The sequence below is a fragment of the Sus scrofa genome, chromosome 1 (genome assembly GCF_054392235.1).
Source record: "Sus scrofa isolate SSC_HxYL_T2T_F1_AM1 chromosome 1, Sscrofa_HxYL_maternal_Yorkshire_Landrace_v2.0, whole genome shotgun sequence".
NCBI lineage: Eukaryota > Metazoa > Chordata > Mammalia > Artiodactyla > Suidae > Sus > Sus scrofa.
In genome coordinates this window covers 277,179,224-277,202,823 of record NC_139383.1, presented here as the reverse complement: position 1 = coordinate 277,202,823, position 23,600 = coordinate 277,179,224, and the positions used below count along the sequence as shown (strand labels likewise).

General features: G+C 44.1%; 1 protein-coding gene and 1 long non-coding RNA gene across 2 annotated transcripts; one reads left to right on the top strand and one right to left on the bottom strand.

Annotated features, from left to right (window-relative positions):
• Positions 1-723: 723 nt before the first annotated feature.
• LOC110259713 (uncharacterized) lies at positions 724-8,639 on the bottom strand. The gene is made up of 2 exons (XR_014827738.1): positions 7,545-8,639; positions 724-1,147 (listed from the first exon to the last, which is right to left on the bottom strand). It is a non-coding gene; the product is annotated as an uncharacterized LOC110259713 (long non-coding RNA).
• PDCL (phosducin like) lies at positions 8,255-19,974 on the top strand. The gene is made up of 4 exons (XM_001927696.4): positions 8,255-8,414; positions 9,952-10,128; positions 13,879-14,060; positions 17,551-19,974. The coding sequence occupies exons 2-4, from the start codon at positions 9,957-9,959 to the stop codon at positions 18,100-18,102; spliced, it is 906 nt and encodes a 301-aa protein (XP_001927731.1). The 5' UTR covers positions 8,255-8,414; positions 9,952-9,956; the 3' UTR covers positions 18,103-19,974.
• Positions 19,975-23,600: the final 3,626 nt, after the last annotated feature.

The following is a 23,600-nucleotide window of genomic DNA, read 5'->3' as shown; positions in this document are numbered from 1 at the left end:
ATGGGAAAATTACTGCTAAGCCAAATGGAGGTTGCAAGGTCCTCAAGAAACCACTTGGGCTGGGCCCTTGGCTGGGGAAGAACTCCACTGGGTATCCTTGTAGCCACACCACTGACCACAGCCCCTCCTCCTCCAGTGTCCTCTACTGAGAAAGCTTAGCATTGTGCTGACTTAAAAGGAGAGATTGCAACAATGTCCATTGTTGCAAAGCAAAATGGATGAATTGTGAGCTAAGAGGCAATAAATTATTTATTGGCCCAGGAACCATTGCAGAAGCTGCCTGCCATAGCCTTATATCTACTAAACAAATGGAATTCATTAGGAAAAACTTCCTACACAGAAAGCGCCAGGCCCAGGAGTTCCCGTCATGGCTCAGTGGTTAATGAATCCGACTAGGAACCATGAGGTTGCAGGTTTGATCCCTGGCCTTGCTCAGTGGGTTAAGGATCTGGTGTGGCCATGAGCTGTGGTGTAGGTTGCAGATGTAGCTCGTATCCTGAGTTGCTGTGGCATAGGCTGGGGGGCTACAGGCTCGGATTAGGCACCTAGCCTGGGAACCTCCATACGCCATGGGAGCCGCCCTAAAAAAGGCAAAAAGACAAAAAAAAAAAAAAAAAAAAGAAAATGCCAGGCCCAGTTGGTTTCACAGGTGAATTCTATTAACATTTAACGATGAAGTAACATCAATTTTGCAGAAGCTCCTTCAGAAAATGGAGGAGGAGGTGTCTTCCGGACTAGTTTTATTAGACCAAGATAACCTGGCAACAAAACCTGACAATAAGTTTACAAAAAAAGTTACAGCTCAATATCTCTGTGAACATGGATGCAAAAATCACTTAATTTATAAAGTATAGTACAGCATGTCCAAATAAGGTTTATCTCAGGACAATAAGGTTGGTTTAACATTTCAAAGTCAATCAGGGAGTTCCCATTGTGGTGCAGTGGAAACGAATCCAACTAATATCCATGAGGACTCGGGTTCGATCCCCGGCCTTGCTCAGTGGGTTAAGGATCCCATGTTGCCGTGAGCTGTGGTATAGGTCGCAGATGTGGCTTGGATACCATGTTCCCATGTTGCTGTGGCTGTGGTGTAGGCAGGAAGCTGTAGCTCTGATTTGACCTCTAGCCTGGGGACTGGCATATGGCCCTAAAAAGCAAAAAAAAAAAAAAGTGTATGTAAATAAGAGTAACTCACATATTTCTTAAAAAGAAAAAGAAATTTTGCTCCTTAAGTTTTAAGTGCTTGGGCTATTTAAAGAAAAATATTGTTACCTAAAATATTGTCACCAAAGCTACAACAGCAAAGAGGTTTTCTGGTTTTCTCATACTTTAATCAACACTTTTAAAAGTTTAATTGCTTTGTAACAATCCAATGTCTAAAGCTATTTAATATGTACAAAATTAAAGCCCACACTAAAGATACCACTTTTAAAACTTAAAGTTTCTACTGTACAAAGAAGTAGCCCTTACTGGTTTTATATTCATTATACAAAAAGCAAAGGTTTAATTTCTAAATAAGAAGGATGTATGAGTTGCCAGAAATTGGCCCCACATCAGGAGAGAGAAAGGGAGGAATGAGGGAAGGATGGGAGGAAAAGAGACTGGGTATTTCAAACAATCCTCATACTGGTTGACGTCATCCCAAAGCATCTCTAGACCTTTAATACTTATATCACAAAAATAATCCAAGTGATAGGGATTAATGTGCTCTAAATTTACAAAAATAAGGGGACAAATTTTATCTGGAAAAAGTGGAGGACCAAATTTCGCTTTATCTCTAATCATCATCATCTGGAAAAACTGTAACTTGGAACCCAGCCTCAAGGCATTTAAGCATTTCTATATAAATTTCATTCGGTTATTTCAAAACTTAAAATATGTTTAATAATAGTTTATACATCTTCTGGTTGGATCAGGATTTTCTCTTAATAAAAGGCAAATGCTGGAGTTCCCATTGTGGCAGAGTAGGTTAAGAATCTGACTTCAGTGGCTTGGGTCGAAGCCGTGGCTTGGATTCCATCTCTGGCCCTGGTAACTTCCATGTGCCTCAGGTGTGGCCAAAAAAAGAAAAAAAAAAGCAAATGCTTTAACAGTCACGAAACAGCTTATGGATTTTTATTTTTCCCTTAGTGAATATCTTCAATACTCTGTATGGATAAACAAACAAAAACTTTACAGTACAGGTAAAATACTTCAAAAACTATAAATTACACATGGCGCTGTCATTAAAAGAAAACTTTATTATCAACATCATCCCAAAATCCTGGTAAGATAAATTGAATAGCTGTAATGAATACTGTTAACTACTCATGTACACAGTCCTACTCCTGATAGATGCAAACTATATTCCCAGCAAGGATACCACTGGATAATTTCTCTGTAATAAACAACTTGGAAAATGAATATATTAAGAGACATCAAGGAAAATCAGTCTTAAAACTATACCAGGAGTTCTCATTGTGGCTCAGTGGAAACGAACCCAACTAGTATCCATGAGGATGCGGGTTCCATCCCTGGCCTCCCTCAGTGTGTCAGGGATCCGGCGTTGCCTTGAGCTGTGGTGTAGGTCACAGATGCAGCTGGGAGCCTGAGTTGCTGAGGCTGCGGTGTAGGCTAGTAGCTGTAGCTCCTAATTGACCCCTAGCCTGGGAAATTCTATATGCCGCGGGTGTGGCCCTAAAAAGCAACGAACAAACAAAGGCCTATACTACAAAGGACGATTTCGGGTATTATTAACCACACACACACACACACACACACACACACACACACACACAAATTCTTAAGCTCTAAAACATATGCCCATGAGTACACACTTCCTAGAATAAATATGCTTAAATTCCTCCAATCTTTATATCCAGTTCCACTCACTATCTGACCCCATGACTTACTAAACAGTTTCCAAAAGTAGGTACCTTCCACCCAGCGCTTTCCAAGTCAAAATAGAAGAACTGGGGCATGGACTTTCAGTTTCTTTCCTGGAGTGCAGAAAGCCAGAAAGTGCACTGCTCCTACCTTTACAATGAAAAAGAATGAAGCTAACTTCAAATTCACGATTTTTCCCCTTGAACTCATCTTTTGCTGCCACACAACAATTGCCATAAATTTAGGGGCTAAAAAAAAAAAAAAGATCATTTCACAATTTCTCTAGTTCAGAAGGCTGGGCATAGCTTAGCTGGGTTGTCTGATTAGGGCAGAAAACAAGATTTTTGGCAGGATTACATTACTTTCTGGAAGCTCTAGTGAAGAATCCATGTACAAGCTCATTCAGATTGTTGCCTGAATTCAGTTCCCTGTGATAGTAGGTCTGAAATTTGAATTTTCTTGCTGGCTATCAGTGTAATGTTCTCTGTTTCAAGAGGCCGACCACGTTCCTTCTCACATGGCTCCCTTTTATCTCCGAACCAGTAACAAACTAAAGAGTCCCTGTCATGCTGCAAATCTTTTTTCTGCCACCAGCCGGAGAAAAAGTTACCTGCTTTTAAAGGGCTTATATGATTACATTTGGCCATTCCAAACAATTAAGGATAATCTCCCTATCATAAGGTCAACTGATTGGTAACCTTAATTAATCTGCAAAATCTCAAGGAAGGTAATATACTCAAGAATGGGTTATCTCATCACATTCACAGCACAGGAGATCAGGGTGTGGAATTTCTCTTGGGGGTGTAATGATGTCAGCTGCATTATCAGAGAGTTGAGGTTGCAAAGCAAACAACTGGCCAAAGATCTAAGAGACAATCACCTGTAGTAAGAGAGAAGACTTGAGCGCTTCCTACCTGGGTCAGATGCAACCGGTTAGAAGAGTTAAGAATCCAGTTGATGACTTGATGAAGACCAAGTACAGCCTAGCAGGGCAGAGTAAAGCTCTTGGAGGCTGCAAAAATTGGGGGAATCTCTGCCCATTTTCAGTCTTTTTCTCTATTTAGATAACATGCCAGGTCTGATGGATGATTTTAGCAGAGAGATGGTGACCATGAGGAAGATTAAAATAAAAATGCTATTAAGTGAAAGTTTCAGTGGTAGAGAAGAATGCCACTAACAGACTCACTAGTAGACTTGATGCAGCCAGGAAAAAAAATGAATGAAGTTGAAAATTAGTCAATAGAAATTACCGAAATGGAAACACAAGGAGAAAAAGAGTGGGAAAAAAATACACCTAGAACTGAGCATTGAAGAAATTTTGAGGCAAGAGCAAATGGCTTAAACACAAATGTCACTGGAATACCAGAAGGAAAAGGGAGAACAGAGCACCAGCAATATTTGAAGAATTAACAGCCAAGAATATTCCCAAACTGGAGTTCCCGTCATGGCTCAGGACTGCTGACAATCACCTACTGATTCTCTCCTTCATATGAGTAAATCTGCTGGCACATAATTAATTGCCTCCATGTCATTCTTTGAGAGGAGTATATGTAGAATGGATATACACAAAGGTGTCAAAAGGGTGAACCTCGGGCATTCTGTTATTTAGAGGTCAGAAGCAGAGCTGTAAATGAGGGCATTTGGCAAAGCTGGAGAAACTAGGAGAAGGTATCCTGAAAACCAAGAGAAGAAAGGGTTTCCAGTTGATTAACTGTCAAATGCTGCTGAGTGGTTCAATTAGAGTAGAACTGAGACTTAACTGTGGATTTGGCAGGTTAGAAGTCACTTGGTTACCTTCACAAGTGTGAATTCAGGGGACTGGTGAGAACAAAAGCCTAATGGAAGTAAGACGATGGGGGAATAGAGCAGATCTAATGGATCCGGTTGTAAAGGAGATGAGATGTAGCTGGAGTGGCATGGTTGGGGGGGGGGGAATTTTAAGTTTTTTTTTGTCTTTTCTAGGGTCGTACCAGCAGCATATGGAGATTCCCAGCTAGGGGTCGAATCGGGGCTGTAGCCGCCAGCCTACGCCAGAGCCACAGCAACGCGGGATCTGAGCTGCATCTGTGACCTACATCACAGCTCATGGCAATGTCAGATTCATAACCCACTGAGCAAGGCCAGGGATAGAACCTGCATCCTCATGGATGCTAGTCGGGTTTGTTAACCACTAAGCCAAGACAATAACTCCGAGTTAAACTTTGGAACAGGATAGATAATATTTTCAGATGATTAAAAATTCCACAAAGGAGTTCCTGTAGTGGCTCAGTGGAAATGAATCTGACTAGCATCCATGAGGACGCAGGTTTAATCCCTGGCTTCGCTCAGTGAGTTCAGGATAGGGTGTTGCCTGAGCTTCGGCCACAGCTCCAATTTAACCCCTAGCCTGGGAACATCCATATGCCGCGCGGGTGCACCTCTAAAAAAGCAAAAAAAAAAAAAAAACCCCAAAAATGAAAAATAAAAAAATAACACATAAAATATTATATATAAAAAAAGTCTCCCTCTTACTCCCGACTCCCGTCTGCCCCTGGAAAGTAAATATTTGTTTGCTTCTTGTTTATTCTTCCATGTTTTTCTTTATGCATATATAAGAAAATAATATTTGTTTCTATTTTTAATGCGAAAGGCAGAAAACTAATACATAATGTTTTCCACATTCCTTTTTTGTTAAAAAAAACCCTATGTATTCATGAAAGTATATCTATGGGATAAACTTCCAGGAATGGAATTACTGGGTTAAAGGCGTAAGTTTTTGCAATATTGATAGATATTTCTCAACTGCCATCCATAAGCATCAATTTGGATACTCTCACCAGCCAGGTATTCCCCATAGTCTTGATTTTTAACAATCTGAACAGTGGAAAATGCTGAGAGGATTTCCTTTTAGAGATGAAAACTAAGGAAACATGTTGGCTGTAGAAAGCCTGAATATGCAGGGGAAAAGAGAGGTGGTAACTGCAGGAGCACATTCCTTTATAGGCTAGAGGAGCAGGGTCCATGTACTGGTGATTCATTTACCAGGCACGGATGCAGGGAGTTGTTGGTACATTTTGAGTGTGCAAGTGTCCTTTTAGGGCTGCACCCTAGCATCCCAGGCTAGGGGTCGAATTGGAGCTGTAGCTGCCGGCCTATGCCACAGCCACAGCAACTTGGGATCCCAGCCGTATCTGTGACCTACACCACAGCTCAAGGCAACGCCAGATCCTCAGCCCACTGAGTGAGGTCAGGGATGGAAACTTCATCCTCATGAATGCTAGTCAGATTTGTTTCCGCTAAGCTACGACGGGAACTCTGGTGCCAGTGTCTTTTGATTGCTTCTTGTTTTTTTGGTTTTTGTGGGTTTTTTTGGCTGCAGATGAGGTATGTGCAAGTTCCCAGGCCAGGGATTGAACCTGTGCCACAGAAGTGACCCAAGCTCCCGCAGTGACAATGCTGGATCCTTAACCTGCTCCACCACAAGGGAAACCCCTGATTGCTTCTATTTTAAAGTGAAATAAGAATCAAGGTCATAAGCCAGGAGAAGGGAGAAAGTGTTGAAGATTTGAGAGAAAATAGCTGTGAACTGTTTGGCTTGGTGAGTGGGGAAGTAGCCTGCCCAGGGCAGCACCAAGGGCCACCTTGAAGAGTGCAGCTTTAAATTTAAAGTGAATTTTGAAGGAAAAGGAGACACCATGCATGAAGACTTATGTTTCATGGAGATGTGAGTAAAAACAAAAAAGCAAAGTATTCATCTAGGATTCATTTAACGAATACTCAAAGACTCTCCCATGCAGTGGCACTGCTGCTGGGTGCTGGCTTGTCACTTAAAGCAAATCACAAGCATATTCAAGTTGGTAACATTATTCTGACTAAGGTAACATTATTCACTCTGCAAACAAAAATCCAAAAAGTTACCACAGGACCTCTTTATATAAATTGTTCTTGGAGTTCCCATCCTGGTGCAGCAGAAATGAATCCGACTAGGAACCATGAGGTTGTGGGTTCGATTCCTGGCCTCGCTGAATGGATTAAGGATCTGGTGTTGCTGTGAGCCGTGGTGTAGGTTGCAGACACAGCTCTGATCTGGCGTTGCTGTGGCTCTGGCCTGGGCCAGTGGCTACAGCTCCGGTTAGACCCCTTTCCTGGGAATCTCCATATGCCGTGGGTGCGGCCCTCAAAAGACAGAAGACAAAAGACAAAAATAAATAATAAATAAATAGTCTTCATAAAAAAAAAAGTAGAGGCTTATTCTTAAAAAAGAAAATTGTTCTCAAAATTTGGGAATGGGGATTCATATGCTTGATAATCTGAACAGTTTCTCAGAAAAATATGCACATATACAAATTTGTAGACAATTGCACGTGGTGTAGAACCACAAATAAGAATCTCTCCTTTGGAGTTCCCATCGTGGTGCAGCAGGAACGAATTCGACTAGGAACCATGAGGTTGCGGGTTTGATCCCTGGCCTTGCTCTGTGGGTTAAGGATCTGGTGTTGCCCTGAGCTGTGGTGTATGTCGCAGGCTCGGCTGGGATCTGGCGTTGTTGTGGCTGTGGTGCAGGCTGGCTGCTGCTGCTCTGATTAGACCCCTACCTGGGAACCTCCATATACCACAGATGCGCCCTAGAGAGACCAAAAAAAAAAAAAAAAAAAAAAAAAAAGAATCTCTCCCTCAAATTTTAGCGAGATAAAACTTACCTATTTTAAAATGTGTTGCTTCAGTATATTTCGAATGATTCAATACACAAAGCTTTCTATAAGCTACTTCCTGTTCTGTACTGGACGCCTCAATAAAGGCTCAGAATCAAAACAAAACAAAAATTGGGGCTCAGAATCTGAAATCATTTTAGGTTTTCAAAAAGTTGCAAAAGTAGTATGGTTCCCCTATGTTCTTCACTCATAATCCCCCAAAATCAACATCTTACATAAGCATAGTACAATTATCAAAACTATTGATATAATACTATAATTACTTGATACACCTTATTTAAATTTCATCAGTTGTCTCATTTACGTCCTTTTTCTGTTCTAGGATATAATCCAGGATTTCGTTTTGCGTTTAGTTGTCACGGACTTGGCTTTTTTCTTCTTTTTTCACTCCAAAGGGGCTGTGTGTTCTTGGGCAAATTAACATCCGAATGTGTCTTATTAGACATGGTGTGAATCAATAAAAACTATACGTGGAATGCCTTCGGAAACTTCAAAGGTAACGAAAGTGTTCTTATTGCTCAGAGCTGGGCATATTTAGTGTGGCCTTTCGTTCAAGTTAGAACAAAGCAAATAGAAGCGCATTATTATTGCCGAGATGTTTGTCCCAAAGCAGGACCCGTAGCTTCTTCCTCGATCGCCGGGACAGGCTTCTTCTAATTGGGCAGCGAGTGTCCGCGCTGACGCAGGAAGCCCGCCTCATTGGTCCGGTGCAGTCGGGACTCAGGCGGCTTTTCTCTTAGTGCTCTAGGCTCCGACCAGCTTTTCTTCCTGCAACCGAGGGAACCCTTCTTTCCGAAGTGCCAGGAGTTGCCAGACTGAAGGGATCCGGACTGAGCTAGTCCGGGTAACTGCACTGAGGTCAGCCGGGAACAAGCGCCGGGCATGGAATACCTGTGGGAGGTGATGGAATACGGGTGATTGGCGAGTCCGGATAAGACGGCCTTAGTCGGCGCGCCTCCTCGACCCCCTGTCTCTCCGATTCCTTGTCCCGCCTCCTCCGCTGGCCCCCACCTCCTCTGGGCTTCGTCAAAGGTTCCGCGCCTCTCCGTCGCCACTCCTGCTGGCCCCGCCCTTCGACGACTCCCCACTCGCTGCACCTCCTCTGCGATCTCTTTCGCTGGCCCCGCCTCCTTCACTACTCTTCTGCTCTTCCGCTGGCCCCTACCTCGACCACTCCCCTGAAAGCCCGCCTCCTCCACGGGGTGGCAACGGCCCAGCCCTTGCCACCTGCAAGTCCGCGGTCCCGCCCTCACGGAGCGCACATCCCTCCCAGTCCCTGTCTGCCCACCTTGCACTGCCTTGGCCCCTCCGCCTTTTTAAGTTAGGTTTGCCGTCCCCTCCTCTTATTTATCTACCCTCACTTCCAGCCTTCTTCCTGCGCTTTTTCTCAATTAGCCCTGCCCCTGCACCCTTCTCCCCGTCTAACTGCCTGGGTCCTCGGATTCCCCCACCGATCCAGGCTCTGTTCTATGTGAACTTAGCAAATTGTGCTGATTTCTCGTGCCGGGCATTGGAGGTCTCTGCTTTCAAGAGCTCTCTGTCCAGTGGGAGAGTCATTTTGTGACGGTTTCTAATAGGCTTGGGTATGTCTTTATTCAAGGAAGCATAGAGTTACGATGCTTAAGGGAAGGCGTATTGAAGCTCCAACCCCTCCTTGCGGGATCCACAAGCACGCCTGTGAGGGACTAAGCTATACCTTTCCTCCAGAATGTTCCGGGCTTCTTCTGATGCAGAAGCTTGGCGCTAACTATTGTCCTGTAAACATTTGGGAGTTATTAAAATCTTGTCGTGGGCCCTTCTCTTAACCAGAGTTGGTAGGGTTTCAGAGTCCGTCCGTTCAAACCGTCACTGCGCTGACTGGGAGGTAGAAAGCAAACAGTGATTGACTTAGGCAAACAGTAACTAAGCATCACACTCTTGGTCCTTTTTGGAAGTTTTCCCTAAGGATTCTTACCCAGTTTTTCAATATCCAGCAGTCTTACTTGATAGGTAAACCGAAAAGTATCTGTAGATAAAATCTTCAGTCAGTCCGTAAGTTCATCCAAGCCTCCACACTACTTCAGGGTATACTGTGTAGAAGACAGTGACTCAGACCTTCAGTCTCTTGGACTCAAGAATCCCTGGGGTCTGCTCCCAGGCCCGCCCACCATTTGCTGCAAAAGTTGGCAGAGAAACTTTGCTCATCTGAGCTTAAGTTTTACCTCGGACAGAAAGAGCACGATAAACCCTATCACACAGGGTCATGGTATGGATTGGTTGAGACCCTTCTTAGGAAAACTGTCGCATTCAGGGTCCTGTAAATAGTACAGTCTGAGCACAGGTGATCCCCAGCTCTTCACATTCACATCTGTCTGATTCAAGCCAGCCAAGAATCTGCTGTGTTGCCCTCTCCCAGGCACCATGACGACCCTGGATGATAAATTGCTGGGGGAGAAGCTGCAGTACTATTACAGCAGCAGTGAGGATGAGGACAGCGACCATGAGGACAAGGAAAGGGGCAGGGGTGCCCTGGCTGGCAGTTCCATGCCTGCAGATGCTGAGCTGGCAGGTGAAGGCATCTCGGTCAACACAGGTACCGGAAATCCCTGCTCCCTGGGAACAATAGGTTTAAAAACTGTCCATTAAATATTATATCAGAAATCTCACCATCATTTCTAATTCCAGTCCTGCTTCCAGAGATAACCCAGTGTTACTGTTTCACCATGCATGCTTCTAGTCATTTCACTTCTCAATACGAATATGTGTGCATAGCACCATGCTGGTGATTCAAACAGACTGGCCTGTGTTTGAATCCAGCTTCTCAAACTAATAGGTGTTTTATATCACATAACTCATGGGCATGAGTATATTGGCATATTTATACTTTCACATTTTATTGTTTCCAAATTGCTGTCTGTTGAGGCAGGACTGGTTTATAGTTTTTTATTTTATTTTTTAAATTTTCTTTGCTTTTTAGAGCTGCACCTGTGGCATATGAGATTTCCCAGGCTAGGGGTCGAAACAGAGCTACAGTTGCTGGCCTACACCACAGTCACAGCAGTGTGGGATCTGAGCCTCGTCTGCGACCTACACTACAGCTCATGGCAATGCCAGATCCTTAACCCACTGAGTGAGGCCAGAGATCGGACCCACATTATCATGGATACTAGTCGGGTTCGTTATCCACTGAACCACAAGAGGAACTCCCTGGTTTATAGTTGAAGCAGCAGTGTGATATTTCCCCATTTAGTCGACCCCCTATTACGTTATCAAACTTTTTGATCTTTGCTGTCCTGATGGATGTCAAATGGCAACTCATTTAGTTTAGTTTTATTTTCTGTATTTTTAAGTGTGTTGTCGAGCTGCTTTTTATAATTTTGAAAGGTATTTTCATATCCTTTGCTCATATTTGAAATTGGGTAGTTGGTCTTTTTCTTTTTAGGGAGGTGTGTATTAAGAAAATTGACATGTGGTTATGGGTTGCAGATATTTCTACTGGTTTGTTGTTTATCTTTGGCTTTTGTTATGCCCTGGCAGAAAATCTTTTTTTATTGCTATGTGCTTGAAAGCATTGATTAATTAATTAATTAGTTAATTTTGCTTTGGGGGCTGCATATGGAGGTTCCCAGGCTAGGGGTCCAATTGGAGCTACAGCTGCCGGCCTAAACCACAGCCACAGCAATGCAGGGTCCAAGCCGAATCTGCGACCTACACCACAGCTCACGGGAACGCTGGATCCTTAACCCACCAAGCGCGGCCAGGGATCTCCGGCAACCTCATGGTTCCTAGTCGGATTCGTTTCCATTGCGCCACAGCAGGAACTCTGAAAGCACTATTTTATAGTTTCTTAGTTTTATTTCTTACTTAAAAGGCCTTTCTTCACTCCAGGATTTTATTTTGTATTTCTTTTCTATTTACGACTGCATCTGAGGGGTGTGGAAGTTCCTGGGCTAGGAGTTGAATCAGAGCTGCAGCTGCCAGCCTACACCGCAGCCACGGCAATGCCAGATCCTCCACCCACTGAGCAAGATCAGGGATTGAACCCACATCCTCATGGACACTATGTCGAGTTCTTAACCCACTGAGCCACAACAGGAACTCCCATTCCAGGATTTTAAAAAGATGCTTCCATGTCTTTTTAAAATTTTTTTTATGAAATTTTTTTTAACTTTTAACTATTGATTCATCTGGAACTCATTTTGGTGCTACATATATGGCAGGGCTCCAACTTAATGTTTTTTGTTTTGCTACCCATTTGTTTTAACATCAGTTATTGAATAAACCATCTTTTCTCCATTGTTTCAATATGTCAGTTTTAACATGTACTGAATTTCTATTTATTTTTATTATTTTATTTTATTAAAAAAATTTTTTTTGTCTTTTTAGGGCTGCACCTGAGGCATATGGAAATTTCCAGGCTAGGGATTGAATCAGAGCCACAGCTGTGAGTCTACAGCTACAGCAACGCGGGATCCAATCCACGTCTTTGATCTACATCAGAGCTCACGGCAACGCTGGATCCTTAACTCACTAAGCAAGGCCAGGGATGGAACATTAGTTAAGTTCTTTACTGCTGAGCCATGAGGGGAACTCCTGAATTTCTGTTTATATTTGTGTCTTCAGCTGTACTTTGTATTCTCTTTCATTGATTTGCGTTTTTTTTTTTTTTTTCTTTTTGTGCCCCCACCCCATGGCCTATGGAGTTCCCAGGCCAGGGTTCACTTCGAGCCACAGTTGCGACCTGAGCTGCAGCTGCAGCAATGCTGGGTCCTTAACCCACTGTGCCAGAGCCAGGGATTGAACCTACCTGCGTCCCAGCACTCCCAAGACAGCACAGCAGGAACTCCTGGTTTGTCTTTTACTGTCCTGTATCACGCTGTTTTGAATTATTGTGTTATGTTTTAGTATCTGTTTGGTCTGGTTCCACATAATATTCTTCTGTGTCATTCTTTTCTTTTTTTAAAATTTTATTGGAGCATAATTGATTTACAGTGTTGTTTCATTTTTACATCAGAGTGATTTAGTTATACATATATCCATTCTCTTTTATGTTATTATTTTCTTACCTTTTGCTTTCTTATTTTTCTAGAACAAATTTAGGAGCATGCACACATGCGTAGTCATGTATTTTCCTTGGAAGTGCATGAAATATATGATTCATTTAGGGGTAATTGGTACCCTTGTGATGCTGGGTCTTCCTGGCCAGGAATATTTGGTGTTCCTTTACCATTTATTCATGTCTTTCTTAGTATTTCTTGGTAGCATTTTTGAAGTTATCTTCAGGCAGATTTTTTTCCCCCCTGTGGTAACAGATGACCTTCAAGTCTCAGTGGCTTGTGACAGCATGTTGCATACTGCCCGTATGGGTCAGCAGCAGCTCTGCTTCTGCTTCATGTGAACTGTCATTCTAGGAATGAGGCTGAAGGAGCAACCCGGGACAACCCCTGTTTGGGACATGCTGTTTGGGGCAGAGAGAGAGGGCTGTTAGAAGCAGGTCGTGGCGCAGGAATTTTTTGCTCAGGATCCATTGGCCACAGCAAGTCACATGGCCAAGCTCCCACAGGAGATATTACAATCACGCAGCCAGGGGACAGGGCTGCATAGCACAGGGGCAGGGAGGTTCGGGGTTAGTTGGAATAACAGGACAACCAGTCAGATTAGGAGTTCCCATGGTGGCGCAGTGGGTTAATCTGCGGGTTTGATCCCCTGCCTGGCTCAGTGGGTTAAAGGATCCAGTGTTACTGCTCAGCTTCAGTCTCTGGCCAGGGAACTCCATATGTCATGGGTGCAGCCACAAAGTTAAAGGAAAAAAAAAAGAAGTCAGATAATATGGATGTCAAAAGAAAAAAGTAAAAAGCTCTCTCTCACCAGTTCCCTTATGTCTCACTGCCTAGAGACAACCACTGTTAACAATTTACCTATTTTCCAGGCCCTTTTTCTATGGAAATACAAATGTAGATGCCCATATACAAATTATCTGTAAATATTTATACAGGTACATACATTCTTTTTCTAAAAGTTTGAAAATCATACCATGATATTGTTCTGCATTTTTCTCTCTTTTTTTTTTTTTTTTTTTGACCTAATGTGTGTGAGCAATTGTCATGTCAGGGACCACGTAGCTACCTCCTTTTTTTGAAGAGTTGCTTTATTTTCCTTTGAGTAGATGAACTTTCATTTATTGAACGCAACTGCGTGGCCCGTGGACATGCTTGTATGTAGACTGCCCAGCCTCTGTGAGCATGACTGTGCTGTTGACAGGGCAGGCTTTAGACAGATGTGTGCTGGCCCCAGATTCCTTGCTGATTCCCCTTGGTCACCTCCCCGTTCACCCCCAACTCAGGTCCGAAAGGCGTGATCCATGACTGGCGGCGCTACAAACAGCTGGAGACAGAGCAGCGGGAGGAGCAGTGCCGGGAGATGGAGAGACTGATCAAGAAGCTGTCCATGAGCTGCAGGTCCCATCTGGACGAGGAGGAGGAGCAGCAGAAGCAGAAGGACCTCCAGGAGAAGATCAGTGGGAAGGTAATTAGAAGCACCCAGGCTTTGCTCGGAGCCTACCCTGGCTGCTGGAACTGGGTTGGTGATTCCAGAGGTGGAGGAGGTTTGATTTGGCCTCCAAGAAGCTGTGCAGTGCAGGGAAGGATAGAGTCATAGCTCAGCCACACGTGGACTCTCAGGTCTGCCACTGGTGACTGGGGGGGTGTCTCTTCCCTTGAGAGTCTGGTGTGTTCCTGGTGAAATGAGGTCAGGCTCCTACCTCACAGGGCTGTGGGCACAGTGCCCCTCACAGGCCTGGCCCATCAAAAGTGAGTTTCTGCTGTTGCACATTGAGATCGGTGGTGTCTTGGGAGCGCTGGGATGAGGGTTTGATTTCCTGGGCTGGCACAGTGGGTTAAGGATCCGGCATTGCCTCATGTGGCTTAGGTCATGACAGTGGCTTGGATCTGATCCCTAGCCTGGGAACTCCATACGCCTTGGGGTGGCCAAAAATGGGGGAAAAAAAAAAAAGTGCTCAGGAAATGTGATTTTCCTGCCCTATATCCAGGTCTTACTTTAGGCCAGAAATCAACCTCTGGGGTTGGAGGTATTATCCTCATTTTACAGATGGTGAAACCAAAGCTGAAAAGATGGTAGGGGTCTCGCTCTGGGCAACGCCACCAGTAAATGCTAATAGGAAGTGGGTTTCTAACCCAGATTTTCCTGTTTGTGCCATCATGTTGCTCTGTTTCATCGGAAGCCTATTCATGAGAATTTATTCTAGCTGAGCAATACAACAGAAGCAAGCAGACACGCTGGAAGATGTTTGGAACTAGGTCCCTGACTCTCTCTTACCTTTCCAGTATCACAAGGACTCTTTATTCTGCCCCCTCCCCTCCATGCCCTCTGACCCATGAATAAATGTCTGAAAGTGACTGCCATTATTTGGCTGTGGCCCAAAGGAGCTCTTGGGTGGAAATATCTGCCAGGGTCAGGGAGCAGCTAAGAGGATTAAGTGAGGAGTTTGCCTTGACCAGAAGGATGCTTTCAGGTCAGAGATAGAGACTGGCACTGGCTGTGATGCAGTAACAACACGTGTCCTGATCTGGGGTGGGCCCTCCCAGCCTCCCAGCCTCCCAGCCTCCCAGCCTCCAGCCTCTCCTCTCATCTGTGCCAGGATAGGCGGAGCTGGGCTGCTCGCAGGAGCAGGATGTTCTGCTGCCCCGGGGCAGGAGAGGGAAGCAGCTTCAGGGCAATGTGCCCACTGCTCACGGCATTTCCTCACACTGAGGTGGAGACCTGATGAAGCAACGCATCACGTGTTCCCGGGGGGCAGTCTTGAGAGAGACCGTTCCTGTCCTGCCCAATTGTTGTCACAGGACGGAACTTCAGACTGCCTGAACGCCGCAAGTAGGGAAGTGGTTAAGCAAAATAGGGCACGCTGTGTATAATTTTTTTTAATTGCTCAATGAATTTTATTACATTTATAGTGGTACAGTGATCATCACAACCCAGTTTTTACAGCATTTCCATCCCAAACCCCCAGTGCATCCGCTCGCCCTCCAACCTGTCTCACGTTTTCCAAAGTCTGTGATTCAGTATCTGTTCTGCAAAGAAGTTCCTTGTGTCCTTTTTTTTGATTCCACATGTAAGTGATAGCATATGAAGTTGGTGTCTCACTGTCTGACTGACTTCATTTAGCATGATAATTTCTCTGTCCATCCCTATGTTGCTGCAAATGCTGTTATTTCTTTCCTTTTAATGGCTGAGTAATATTCCTTTGTGTGTATGTACCACATCTTCTTGATCCACTCCTCTGTCAATGGACATTTAGGTTGTTTCCCTGCCTTGGCTATTGTACTTAGTGCTGCAATGAACATTGACGTACATGGGTCTTTTTGAGTCATGATTTTCTCTGGATAGATGCCCAGGAGTGGGATGGCTGGATCAAATAGTAATTCTATGTTTAGTTTTCTGAGGAATCTCCATACTGTTTTCCACAGTGGTTGCACCAGTTTAGATTCTCACCAACAGTGTAATAGGGTTCTTTTTTTCTCGACATTCTCTCCAGCACTTCTTGTTTGTAGACTCTTTGATGATGGCCATTCTGGCCAGTGTAAGGTGGTACCTCATCGTGGTTTTGATTTGCATTCCTCTAATAATGAGTGATGTTGAACATCTCTTCATGTGTTTCTCGGCTGTCTGTATGTCTTCTTTGGAGAACTGTCTGTTTAGATCTTCTGCCTATTTTTTGATGGGGTTGTTTGTTTCTTGGGTATTGAGCTGTAGGAGATGTTTATTTATTTATTTAATATTTTTCCCGTCTCTTGTCTTTTTAGGGCCACACCTGCGGCATATGGAGTTTCCCAGACTAGGGGTCGAATTGGCGCTGTTGCTCCTGGTCTACACCAGAGCCACAGCAACTCCAGATCTGAGCCGTGTCTTCGACCTACATCACAGCTCATGGTAACACTAGATCCTTAACCCACTGAGCGAGGCCAGGGATCAAACCTGCAACCTCATGGTTCCTAGTTAGATTCGTTTCTGCTGCGCCACAAGGGGAACTCCCTGTAGGAGGTGTTTATAAATTTTGGAGATTAACCCCTTGTCAGTCGCTTCATTTGCAAATATTTTCTCCCATTCTGTGGGTTGTCTTTTCGTTTTGTTTAGGGTTTCCTTTGCTGTGTAGAAACTTAAGTTTAATTAAATCCCTTTTGTTTATTTTTGTTTTTATTGTCGTTGCTCTAGTAGGTGGGATGCTGTGTATAATTTTATAAAAAATATTTGGAAACAAGAATAATTTATGATGTAATCGCGCTGAGTGGCAAAAGCAGGTTATAGCTTAATTGGTGCACCCACAGCTGCTGTTATAAAGCAGGAGTGATTTCAGCATGTGATTAGTAATAAAAGAATACATTTTTAGAGTGTGTGTGACTGTATGTTTTGTTGTGGAGGGAGAGAGGGATTATGCAGGGCAGGGATTATGAGTGTTAGAGTTCCTTAATGTCCTGTAGTCTTTTTGACAGAAACAAAACAGTGGATAAAATAATTATTCCATTGTCAATATTGACCAAAAGACAAAAGCCCATGAGGTAATATCCAATGCTGCTACTTTGGATGGAGAGATCGTATGATGCAGTAGTTGAAAGCCTGTTTTTGTTGTTGTTGTTTGTTTTTTGCTTCACCTGAGGCATTTGGAAGTTCCTGGGCCAGGAAGGGAACCCATTTCATAACAGTGACCAAAGCCACAGCAGCGACAATGCCAGATTCTTAACCCACTAGGCCGCCAGGGAACTCAAATGCCTGGGCTTTTAAAAAATTTTGTTTGGCTCCTGGTCTTACCCTTGATACCCATGTGAGCTTGTGTAAATAATCTCAAGTCTTAGGAACCTCATTTGTAAAGTGGGAGTAACAGAAGTCCCTTCCCGGCTGGGCCACTGGAAGACCTCAGTGAGATATTGCATCACGCGTCTTCTGTGACTCGAGTAACTGTGTGGTTGATGTGTCTTATGCTCGCTTGCTGGTCCCCCTCCAGATGACTCTGAAGGACTTTGCCATGCTGAACGAGGACCAAGACGACGAGGAGTTTCTGCAGCAGTACCGGAAGCAGAGGATGGAAGAGATGCGGCAGCAGCTCCACAAGGGGCCGCAGTTCAAGCAGGTTTTTGAGATCCCCAGTGGAGAAGGCTTTCTGGACATGATCGACAAAGAGCCGAAGGGCACCCTCATCATGGTCCATATATACGAGGACGGCATCCCGGGGACCGAGGCCATGAACGGGTGCATGATCTGCCTGGCCGCCGAATACCCGGCCGTCAAGTTCTGCCGGGTGAAGAGCTCGGTGATCGGGGCCAGCAGCCGCTTCACCAGGAACGCCCTGCCTGCCCTGCTGATCTACAAGGGCGGCGAGCTGATTGGCAATTTCGTTCGTGTCACCGACCAGCTGGGGGAGGATTTCTTTGCCGTGGACCTGGAGGCATTCCTGCAGGAATTTGGATTGCTCCCAGAGAAGGAAGTCTTGTTGCTAACGTCGGTGCGCAGCTCGGCCTCCTGCCACAGCGAGGATAGCGATTTGGAAATAGATTGAGTGGCTGGTCTAGTTGCACAGATCCCTCATTGTTTGGGCTCCAAGCTGCACGTCTCTCTGTTGATTTTGGCTCTTTTCTGTGTCTTCTGGCTTTTCAGCTGTTCTTTGTAGTCCCTCCTAGGATATGCAAAGTCAGGAAATGCTCAGATTAAATCAGAATGCTGAATCACCTCGCGGCTAGCAATAAAGTGACTTAAGGTTGTAAAAACAAGACGCCAGGCTTTTGAACTATTTACTTAAGATTCTCTAGCATGACATCTCTGTTATTGTTTCCAGTGAATATTTACACAGCATCCTAAAATCCATCCCCTGGAAACTGTCTTCATATGCTCTCAGAGGTCTCCACCAGGTCCGGGAGTATAATTCTATAGTTAGTGTATTATTTGCAACATAAATACTGTATTTCCTTCATCAAATGATTGTAGATTATATTTACTTTAATCAGACTCATACTCTTAGAAGGCAGTTAAATCATTCCCCTCCACCCTCTGCCCCCCCGCGGCCCGAACCTGTTCTCTCCAAGGGTCTTGTTTAAAGGTTCCAGACCACATGTGTTTGTACCATCAAGAGTTCCTGCTGTGGCACAATGGCTTAAGGATCTGGCGTTGCCACTTTGGGGTAGGTCTCAGCTGTGGCTCAGATTCGTCCCTGGCCTGGGAACTTCCATATGCCACAGGTGCTGCCAAAAAAAGAAAATAAAGGGAGAGGGAACCTTTGCCACAGGAATTGATGTCCCACTTAAGCATTATTAAGTCTGTAGTAAGAGGAAGAATTGGGGTGGACTGGCCTCTTGATGCTGGAAGACCAGCTTGACTGAAAAATTAGAACTGGGATGGAGCTTTTTAGAGGAAGATCTCTCAATAAGAGATTCCTGCTCATCCTTTTCTGTTTCTCTTTTACTTAGCAAAGCTTTTTGTTTGTTTGTTTAATGTAGCTTTTTAAAAAATTCTACATGTGGGAAGCATAACTAATATCCGATATAGGAAAATTTACCAAAATATAGAAGCAAAAATAAGAACGTTAGAATAATCTCTAATCCTACCACCTAGGATAAAACACGATCCATATTGTGGGAGTCTTTCCGTCCAAGGTGTTTTCTTTATATGCACAGATGTTTTGTTTGCTTGTTGTTGAACAAACTGTGGGATCAATTTTGACCATACTGTTTTATCGTATGGTCAGCTAATATGTCAAACTCTTTTCCATGTTATTAAATGCAACATTTTTAAATGGCTGTTTATTCTGTTGTATAGACGTGCTGTAATATGCTCGGCGGTTGTCTCTCGAAAAGGAAAACAGCAAAGACTTTTTATCACAAAAGTATTCAGTGTTCATTGTAGAAAATGCAACAGAAATTGGTAAACTAAAAAGAGACTTAAAAAGCCTTATAACTCTACCAACCAAAAATAATCCCTGTTATCATTTTTATAGGTATCTTTCTGCTCTTCTGTCTCTGTGTTTATAATAGTGATTGTCTTTTGAGTTTTTTTCCTCTTGTTTTTTACTTTAAAACATGTACCTGGCAGGGTCAGGGGAAATGTAATGTGGAATTAAATGTTAGCTTTGAAATTCACAGTTTGGCTTTTCCTGGCTCTTTAGGAATTGACTAACTATAGTATCTCTTGTAGTTAATCAATAAAAAGACAGTGTATGTTTTTTTTTTTCTTAAATTATAAAAGCTCATTGTAGAAAGTGTGTGGAAAGTATAGAAAATTATTAGAAGCAGAGACAGTTGTTAACGTTCTTGTTTATTTCCTTCCCGTTTTTTCGTTAATAACATTGAGAGCTTATTGAATTTTGTTGTGTTTGATTTAATATATCATTAATGCTTTGACTGTTATAAGAATTCTAAATAAATTATTTGTAATTCCATTACTTGGATATGCCATACTTAATACTGGCTATTTAGATTCCTAGCTTTTTGCCGAAACACTGTCTTTGTATTTTGGATCATTGTCTTAGTGTGGATTTCTAGAAGAGGAATTCCTGGGTACTGGATAGAAACATTTTAAAAGCTTTTTACCATCCGACTCCTGTTCTCTTTAGAAATGAAAATACATTATGATATCCCAGAACCTTGACTTTGCTTTTCAAAAATAGGATAAAGTGAACAGACATGGAACGGGGAAACCCTGGGGTGTTAAATCCCTGACTCAGGGGTTGTGCAAACAGCACAGGCTTTGGAGTCAGAACAGACTCTGTTTCTCACCAGTGGTGGGGCTTCCAGCGAGGCACCCAGCCTTTCTGAAACTTGGTTTCCTCACCTTGGCAATGAGAACAACAATACTTCATGGTTGTCCGGGGGTTCTCCACGTATGGTCCCAAAACAGCAGATCAGCTTCACTGGGGAACTTCTTAGAAATGCAAATCTTCAGCCTTCACCCCAGACCTACCACATCACAAATTCTGGGTGGGGGAGTTCCCATCGTGGCTCAGCCGTCAGTGAACCTGACCAGGAACCATGAGGTTTCGGGTTCCATTCCTGGCCTTGCTCAGTGCGTTAAGGATCCGGCGTTGCTGTGAGCTGTGGTGTAGGTCGCAGACGCGGCTCAGATCCAGCGTTGCTGTGGCCGTGGTGTAGGCCAGTGGCTACAGCTCTGATTCCACCCCTAGCCTGGGAACTTCCATATGCCACGGGTGTGGCCCTAAAAAAAAAAGACCAAAAAAAAAAAAAAAAATTCTGGAGGTAGCCTGCCATACTTTTCACAAGCCCATTTGATTTCCAGGCTGGAACAGGTTTGAGAGTCACGACCTATGCATTAAGGTGAGTGACAGCAGCTGTCACCAAACCAGGGCTCCCTGCTGCTGGTTTCCTTTTTTATTTGCTTAAGGGAGGGAAAGAGTTGAAGCAGGAGAGTGCTTGGCTCTCTTCCCTTCCTCTTCATTTTACTTGTACCTTCTTTTTGGGGAATTAGGGGAAGGAAAGAGAAACGAATAGAATATTGGCCTATTACAAACTGTCCCAGTAGTTTTCCCGAGTTCACTTTCCTCTGGAATGAATGGCCCATGAAGGCATGGACTTTATTTTGCCCCCTGTGTATAGGCATGACTCTGGGAGTAAGCTGACATTTACATCTTTGTGGGCAAGATATTGAACTCCTCTATACCTCAGTTTCCTCATCTGAGAAGTGAGGATGAGTAACAGGAGTCAATTCGCAAGAAATACTTGGAACACAGTCAGCCTTCAAATAAGTGCTGTTTTTTTTTTTTTTTTTTTTTTTGTCCCCAGTGCCCACAACTGTGCCTGGTACTTGGTAAGAATCAATGAGTATTTAATTAGCTCACCGAATGCCACATCCTTTCAAAGTGGGATGCAGTTAGTTGAAGATGAAGAAATCGACTTAGCAGAGTTCAGTAACTTCCAAGCTGTGCCGCTAGTGGGCAGGGCAGGATTTAAAATCAGGTCAACGTATTCCAAAATCTATACTATTTCCATGATGCATGTCAGTTTTTGGTGGGAAAGCAAAATGATCAAATGCCAATAAAATAGATCGATTAGGAAAAAGGCAATGGAAAGAATAGATTGGAGGAGGAAAAAGAGGGAGAGGACTTTAAAGAAGAGAGAAGAAGGAGTGAAGCTGGCTAGAGCTGGGTCTCCTGCATCTGACTGTGTTTCATTTCAGAACCTCTCCTGTCTGGACTGTGGCCATGACCCCAACGTACCCCTCCCCGCAAAATGTCCCTTTTTCCTCCATGACTCCACAAAGCCCTTCCTCCCAAAGCCCCTTTATACGCCAGACCATACTGCCACCCGCGCCCAGCTGTGAGTGGCAATGGTTGGGAATACAATGGACATGAACTCTAGCCCTCTCTGTAACCAGATGCATGCCCTAGGATTAGTCTCTTCCTCTCTCTGGGCCTCAGTTTCCCCACTTATAAGATGAGAGGTTGAATTTGCATACATTTTTTTTTTTTCTTTTTTGGCCACCCACAGCACATGGAGTTCCTGGGCCAGCGATCAGATCCAGGCTTCAGTTGTGATCTAGCAGCAGCTGTGGCAAGGCCATATCCTTTAATCCACTGTGCTGGGCTGGGGATTGAACCTGCATCCTGGTGCTGCCAAGACAGCACCAATCCCATTGTGACACAGCAGGAATTCTGAACTAGATGATTTTTTTTTTTTTTGTCGTCTTTTCTAGGGCCGCACCTGCAGCATATGGAGGTTCCCAGGCTAGGGGTCTAATCAGAGCCGTAGCCACTGGCCTACACCACAGCCACAGCAATGCGGGATCCGAGCTGTCTCTGCGACCTATACCACAGCTCACGGCAACACCGGATCCTTAACCGACTGAGCGAGGCCAGGGATCGAACCAACAACCTCACGGTTCTTAGTTGGATTCGTTAACCACTGATCCACGAAAGGAACTCCTGAACTAGATGATTTTTAAGGCACTTTGGACTCTCAAATGTTAGGAATCAATGAATTTTAAAGAATTTACCATTGCATCATGCTATCATTTTGAATTTGATTTAATTTAATGAAAAATGTAAAGTTTTTCCCAAGTTGTGAGATGTGAAAGTGCTGATAACTTCAATGACCTTCCTTGTCTCCATTTCCTGTGGGGTAACCCCCTCTTCCGCACGTGTGGTTGCCAAAGTTCAGTCATATTTGTTTATACATCAGACTATGAAGTCTTTGGGCACAGGGACTCTGTCCCCTCAGGTCTCTTAGTTGACATAAGTGAATGTTTGCTGCTTAAGTGGGGGAAACTCCCCAAGGCTGGAGTAAGCTGGAATTCACCAGAATAGGATAGAAGACTATCAGCTCTATAGCTTTTCCAAACGGGTTATGTATCTTTCATCAGAGATGCTGTGCTCTCTGAGACCTCCATAACAAGTTCACTTTAACCCTCCAAGCTCTGCCAAAACCTGTGGAAATGCTGGCTATGACCCAATATGACCACATGGTGGCAGCAGAGGAGAGGGTATGGATAACTTTGCTGCCCTTAAAAATAGGAGACAGAAACTTCGGATTTGGGGCCTGAGGGTGATCATTTCAGAGAATCCGTTTTTCAGAAGGAGAACCAGAAAGTATTACATTCACAGGCTTTATTTTTTTTTTTTTATTTTTTTTTTTGTCTTTTGTCTTTTTGTCTTTTTTGTTGTTGTTGTTGTTGTTATTTCTTGGGCCGCTCCCACGGCATATGGAGGTTCCCAGGCTAGGGGTCCAATCGGAGCTGTAGCCACCGGCCTACGCCAGAGCCACAGCAACGCAGGATCCGAGCCGCGTCTGCAACCTACACCACAGCTCACGGCAACGCCGGATCGTTAACCCACTGAGCGAGGGCAGGGACCGAACCCGCAACCTCATGGTTCCTAGTCGGATTCGTTAACCACTGCGCCACGACGGGAACTCCCAAAGTAAATCTGTGGTACTATGGAGGCTAATTTTTTTGTGTGTTTTTTTGTTTTGTTTTGTCTTTTTGCCATTTCTTGGGCCGCTCCTGGGGGCATATGGAGGTTCCCAGGCTAGGGGTCCAATTGGAGCTGTATCCACC